At 47.3% G+C, this 6,806-nt stretch overlaps 1 protein-coding gene across 1 annotated transcript; it reads right to left on the bottom strand.

Moving 5' to 3' along the window:
• Positions 1–6,313: 6,313 nt before the first annotated feature.
• On the bottom strand, positions 6,314–6,806 carry BJ212DRAFT_1306041 (uncharacterized protein; the record flags this gene model as incomplete). The annotated part of the gene is made up of 4 exons (XM_041333796.1): positions 6,314–6,386; positions 6,442–6,534; positions 6,597–6,698; positions 6,754–6,806. The coding sequence occupies 4 exons, from the start codon at positions 6,804–6,806 to the stop codon at positions 6,314–6,316; spliced, it is 321 nt and encodes a 106-aa protein (XP_041185454.1).

The raw sequence follows: 6,806 nt of genomic DNA, 5'->3' as shown, positions 1-6,806 counted from the left end.
CTTCTCAACACTGTGACAGGCCAAAAACATCAAAAGAAATTTATAATCTCTGGCACACTCAAGCTCGTAATGCTATTGAGAGAATATTCGGGGTGCTCAAGAGGCGGTTCATGATACTGGTACACCCACCAGAGTATAGTATGTCGATGCAAGCTCGCATCCCCCCAGCCCTATGTGCGATCCATAATTTTATTCACATTCATGATCCGACAGAAATAGAAGAATTTGCCGATGAAGACATTGTTGACTGTGATCCAGGCGAGTCTAGAGGCGACCTTGCAGAGGGACCAGCTGACCATGAAGAGAGGCAGCGGGCGACTGAAGACAGAGATCATATTGTGGTCACCATGTGGGAGGACTACCATAGGATTTGTTGCGCTCGTCAGAATACATGAATAGAGACCTACAATACTAGTATTTGAATCTACAGAACCTGCTGGTTAATATGTTTGATTTTTCTATCAACAAAAGACTTCCTTGGACCGTCATCTGTCATGACCATATATGCATCAGCAGCACTGACATCCATCTGAAATGCTTCAATGAGCGCTGCCATACTATCATCGTCAAGATGCTTTTCTAGCTCCTGTGCGCGTCGCATGGCCACCTGTTTGCGCTGAGGTGACAGTATAATAGATGGGCTTGAAGTGTGTGATTGCGACGAGGCTCGGAAGATGTCGCTGAATGCTGAAAATTGGTCATTGATTGCGTAGAGTGCCCCCACTGATCCACTAAACTGACGGCGTTTCAATGGTGGACCAGAGCCTGTAGTACCAGATCCAGAGGCAGTGAGGGAGGGTGTTGAAGACCGGGTAGATACGAACTTGCACTTGACCGTGGTTCTGACAGGAGTCACCTCCCAAGGAATAATATCGTCTTCGTCGTCATCCTCAGCCACTACCTCTCTCTCGGCAACTGTTTTCCCTTTGTCACTGACCATTCCTGCTACTTGCTCCTGGTCCTTGACATACTCATCAACTAACCACTCTACCTCATCTTCCACAACAGGTTGAGTATTGTTTCCGTTGGCCTGGTCATCGTCAGGGGGTGCTTGTTCAGACTCGAATGTCTCATGTCCAGCATGGAAGGCGTTGGTACTGCAAGGGCGTTGTGTGCACATGAGTTTGTCCATCTCATGGAAGTGTTCCCAGCCCTTGTTGTGAAACGGTTTGGTATCTGGACATGTCTGCAAACTCATAATCATATCAGTACCCCTCTCATATCATAACTGAAGCGCACCTTTGCAAATGCCATCCAATGAGCAGCATCAGCAGGACCAATATTCGCACCGAGTTCATCATCCCATGAAAAGCCTGATTGAGATTTGATATCGATAATAGCAGCATATTTTTTTTTGCACTGTGCAAATTACAATCAGAATATAATCTAGCATGAGCAGAGAATGTACATTTAACCACTTGTTCTTGCATGATTGCCAGTCCCTGCCAGATCCCCCTACATGGTTTTCCTTTGAAACGCCATCTGGCGGCTCCTGCAAATGAGTTGATGTGCCAGTAAAAGTAGACTGTTTGAATCCTGTCCCATCTCCACCTTCAGCACAGTGAGCTATGAGGTATTCGAGAAGGCGGGATGTCTCTTCGACAGTCCAGCGAGCAACTGCTAAAGTCCCAGCATTGTTTGCTGAAGGTACGGTAGTCTTTTTCTTTGCCATAGCAGCGGTAAAGGGAGGTATGAGTGGGCATTTGAGACCGTCACACAAAGGTCACTGTTGGTCACTGTTATGTCACAAGTGCCACGCCACATACAGAAACAAACTGAGAAACAAACTGAGAAACAAACGGCAGCTGTCCAGGCCCTAAAGGATTTATTACCATCTCCCAGACTTACATAATACTGACCCATCAACACAGGACGCGTCACCGCGTCATTAACTATCCTTTGCATCATGCCCGACGTCGAGATGGTGAAGGCTACCGACAAGAAGGAAGACAAGAAAGACGAAAAGAAAGATGAAACGATGCCAGAACCAAAGCCAGAACCCCCGACGCCGACGCAGGAGATTAAGGCTAACATCGCGCTCATCGATCGCGCTATCAATGACCTCGAAACCCGGTTTACTCATCGCGTCTTACGTTCACTGACTGCGCTGCGAAAGCGCATAAATGACAAGGTTCTGCGTGATGCCATCGAGGAAAATTATCCCAAAGGTGTGTGATGCATTCACACCTTCTGCCTCCATGTTCAACTTTGTGCAGACTCTGCTGTCAAGAATTCTCTTCTATCATGGCTTCCTCCTGCTCCTCCTGCAGAACAGTCTATGGAAGTAGACACAACATCAGAGGCGAATGCTACTGCTCCTCCGCCTCCATCATCGAAGCCAACTTCTGATCCCGTACCAGAAGCTGAGATCTATCTCCGCCTGCTCATCATTCATCATCTCCACATGTCCAAGGACACATACTCCAAGTCTATAGAACTTTCTCACGAAACTGTTGACAAAATGCAGTCCATGAACCGTAGAAGTATGGATCCAATAGCTGCCAAGATATGGTTTGCCGTGGAGCGATCATATGAGCTCGGCGGAGAGCTGGCAGATGCCCGTCCGTGAGTTCAGATCCATGTAAATTTGGCATACTCCTAACTTATTAATTTTCCAGAATGTTCCTCGCTGCGCAACGCACCGCGTCCCTTCGTCACGACGATGACACGCAAGCTTCGCTGATCAATCGCCTACTTCGGGGTTATCTCCACTATAACCTTTACGACCAGGCTGACAAGCTAGTGTCCAAGACTACTTTCCCTGCCTCAGCGAGCAACCCGCAGTATGCCCGCTACCACTATTTCCTCGGCCGCATCAAAGCGGTGCAATTGAATTATACTGCGGCACACACAAACCTGCAACAAGCTATCCGTCGCGCCCCTCCCGCAAAGACCGCGCCAGGATTCTACCAGGCCGTGCATAAACTTTTTGTGATCGTTGAACTTTTAATGGGTGATATTCCGGACCGCGGTCTTTTCCGGCATCCGGTGTTAGAGAAAGCCCTGAGTGCTTACTTTGACATCGTGAAGGGTAGGAAAATTTACTGCTGTCCAAAGCAATGCTAATGCTGACCCATTCCCCTAGCCGTTCGGACAGGCTCCTTATCGGAGTTCCAGATGACTTTGAACAAACACGCAACACAATTCGAGGCCGACAAGACCTATACCCTAATCGTCCGGCTCCGGCAAAACGTTATCAAGACCGGTATTCGCAGACTCTCTCTATCATACTCGAGGATCTCATTGCGTGACATTTGCTTGAAACTCCACCTCGATTCCGAGGAAGACGCGGAGTATATTGTTGGTAAGGCCATTCGGGATGGTGTGATTGAAGGCCGAATCGTCCATGAGAAAGGTTGGATGGAATGCGGAAGCCAGAAGGATGGCTACGGCCCCGAGGCTAGCGAGGTGTTTGGCAGACGAATTGGATATTGCTTGGATTTGCATAATGAGAGTGTCAAGGTAAAGTATTTTCCGTTGGAAACTTTCACATCGGACATCCCTCATACTTGGATCTTGCAGGCTATGCGCTACCCTCTTAATGCCCACCGCAAGGAGCTTGCTGCTGCGCAGGATGCACGGGAGCGCGAGAAAGAGCTCGCAAAGGAAATCCAAGAGGGAGACTTGGATGACGATGAGAGCCTTGGAGATTACTAGAGAACTTCTCTCTCCTTGTAGAAATAATGCGATGCGCTTCACTCGCTCGGGCTCATGGAGTTGGTAGTGTTGGAGCAGCTCCCTAGCAAGTACTATTTCCTAAACATAAGTCGCACTCCAGATTCTCCCGGCAACCTGAGTTGCCGAAATGGCTGACCAATATTAACTCCGCTTTTGCTCCGATTGTCGTCATTTTAATCTCCGCGGCAATTCGTTCAACATCGGAGCTTCACAGTGAACGAGACCATTCCATTTATTTTGTTCCATTCGGCCAATGACTAGCGGGTGTTTGTATACGTACCTCGAGAGGCTGTAACTGTTTTAAATTTTTCATTGCCCCTTCCTTGCAACAGCACAACTGTGGTGCTATGTCAATTGTGAGACGTGTGTGGCAGCGAATATTCAAGCCAGTATGTGATGGACCGGGCCAGAACATTCCGCTACTAATGGTTCCCTATAGGCATATTTCGTTGGAAAAGACATGGAAGGTATGTTCCGGCCGTGATACAAGTCCTTATCCTGTGTCTCCTGATCCGATACTCTAGGGAACAAGTACTTCGAACATTCAAACGCGAACAATGGTACGACTGTAATGGAACCTCAGTCAAGCACTTATAGGGTAACTTTTATGTATGAAGGACGTTCCAAACGAACAGTGAAGTACAGCAAAAATGAAGACATGTGGGCGTACGTTGCTAGTGGCAAGCGCCTCCCAGGTTCGTACCTTCATCGTAACGTTCTTGTTTCTGATTTTAGCTTCTCCCTTTTACTCATTCTTATCGTGTTTGTTGTGTGCAGTGCAATGGTCAGCATGGCTGACACATACTAGGCCGGATCCGCCGAGTATTGAGGTGAGGTACAATTTAACGTGGTCCTCATGCTAAAATTTAACATGAATTTTTTACGTATCATCTCACAGGAATTACAAGCGGATCTAGCACGTCAACAACGGGTTAAGTTGAATGTAGCCATTCTAGAAGCGAAGGATGAAGCGGAAAGAGCCAACAGGGAGCGGCTGGATACACCCGGCCATCATCCTGAAATTGAGACACGGTCTCCGTCGGTCTCGTGGAGCGTGCCTAGGGATCAAAAACTGGAACCTCCAGAATCTGATCAACGGCCAAAGGCGCAAACACGGGATCCTTGGGCAGAAGCATTGAAAGGATCTGATGAACCCCGATCATGGACACCTATGGCTCGGAAAAGATAACACGCTTATTTTCGGTATATGGTATGGTTCAAGGTTTCATTTCTAAGGTTTGAGACATAGTGGCAGGAGTCTTGCCAACGAGCTAACTGCCTCGTTTCCAGATATTAATCTCAACCGAACCAGATTCGTGTTACCTGCTCTGCCTCGTTCTCGTTTTATTTTCTAGCGGTCGAACCAGGACCTCTTTATATCACGCGTTTCTCAGAGGCTGTTGTACGCAAAGTTCAAGTATGTCATATCACAGGGAGAAGCACGTTCCTACTGTGGAGTTCACCTGGACCTTTCTACCTACATGCATGATTCTACCATCAAAAGCACAACGGAAGTTCAGAGTCGAAAAATCCACATGTGGTCCAGTCTTTTAGGCGGAGGAAATACATATTTTGGCGTGTGCGCTTTCTGCTCTCGAATGGGTCTTGCAGGTCTGTGATGACGTCGGCCCATATTTATGACAACATTGTGGAGCTTTGGGTGTTGTCTGGCGCAGGTGACATAAGGACTCTTTCCAATTCGCCTAATGTCTCTGCGTCAGAGGACTTAGTAGAACGGGCACAAACTGCAAGGGAACCCAAGGCCAAACCTCTATGGCGGGAGGCTGCGGCTCTATCTATCTACGACACGCCGCAGGACTACCGACTGCGAGCCAGGACCCTGGTACTCCCGACCTTACCTGTCCTGCCAGAGCGCCCCGCCATCGGTCAATCAAATATTGGCGGGCTCGTCGCCCATTCTTGAATGGTCAAGTCGCTTTTCTTTTTTATCCCTCTTCCACGAGATATCAGTAGTAGGTTTCCAGTCTGGGCTTTCCTTTCATACCAAAGAAAGAATTTATATATTTATATACTGCAGCAATCAACGGAAACTGTTAAGACGCGGTGCTCTGCGAGCTGTCCTGGGGAATGGCGTACGAGATAAGGGGAATAGGTATGGACTCCTTTCATACTAGAATTTGAGTGAGAAGCTTAGCCATATATAGTTTGAACCCCTGATTAGTCAAACGAAAGGACGGGAACATGCAAAGTCAATCTTCTGTGAGTCTGAAGAGGGGCCTTCTACTTACCGTGAGCCTCTACAAATGGTTGATTGTGCTAAAGAACCCACGCCCTTCTGCTTAGTGACAGGCACACTGGTAGAACGCCACATTGTGCAGGCCTGCTCCACAGTCCTCGATCTTCAAGGCTCATCGAGAGGAAACTCCATATACAGAACAAGTGTCGGCACTGCATACTATATTGATATTACAGCTGACATATGTATCATGGCTATGAGTGAAAGGGTTGTCTTTATGACAGCATAGGTTTGACATATGGCATGAACTCGGAACATTGCATATCTACATAAGAATTGACGATAACAGAACCCGGTCTTCTACAGACCAAAATTACAACAAGTTAGAATAATGGAAATGGTACATAATTAGTACTGTGGAAGACAAGCTACGATGTATCACTTGCTAACGCGAGAGTAATTGGCTGGGTTGGACTCATTTTTCGGAGGTGGTACGGTGGTCTTACGAGGCCTTTGGAAACAATCTGTTATTATGAGACTGAATTGCTTGTAATATTTGAACGTACTCCTTGATCTGCTGAAGAGGGGTATTGTTCTTGTCTGTCTTTGCTGCAGATGGGCCAGCACTATCGGGTTTCTGTTGTCCACGCTTGGTAAAACTGTCCATCAGGTGTGAGATCTTGGGCACCACTTGTGAAGATGTGTATTAAAATGAACGAACCCAGTTGAAGGACCCTGGATTAATTCGTCTGGCTCTGGATCATGGTCTTCCTCTGATGAAAGATCGGGGTCATCCGAGTCGACATCCACGGCGGTTCCAAACCTAGAGGAAATGAATGATAGGAATACTAATGCACCATAGAGGTGAATTATCTTACCCTTGATCTTGAACGAGAAGATCTTCTGTGATTTGGTAGGAAGTCATTTGCAT

The sequence above is a fragment of the Suillus subaureus genome (genome assembly GCF_016647635.1).
Source record: "Suillus subaureus strain MN1 chromosome Unknown BJ212scaffold_222, whole genome shotgun sequence".
Taxonomy (NCBI): domain Eukaryota; kingdom Fungi; phylum Basidiomycota; class Agaricomycetes; order Boletales; family Suillaceae; genus Suillus; species Suillus subaureus.
The sequence above is the reverse complement of the archived record's forward strand: the minus strand, read 5'-3'. Positions and strand labels throughout refer to the sequence as shown.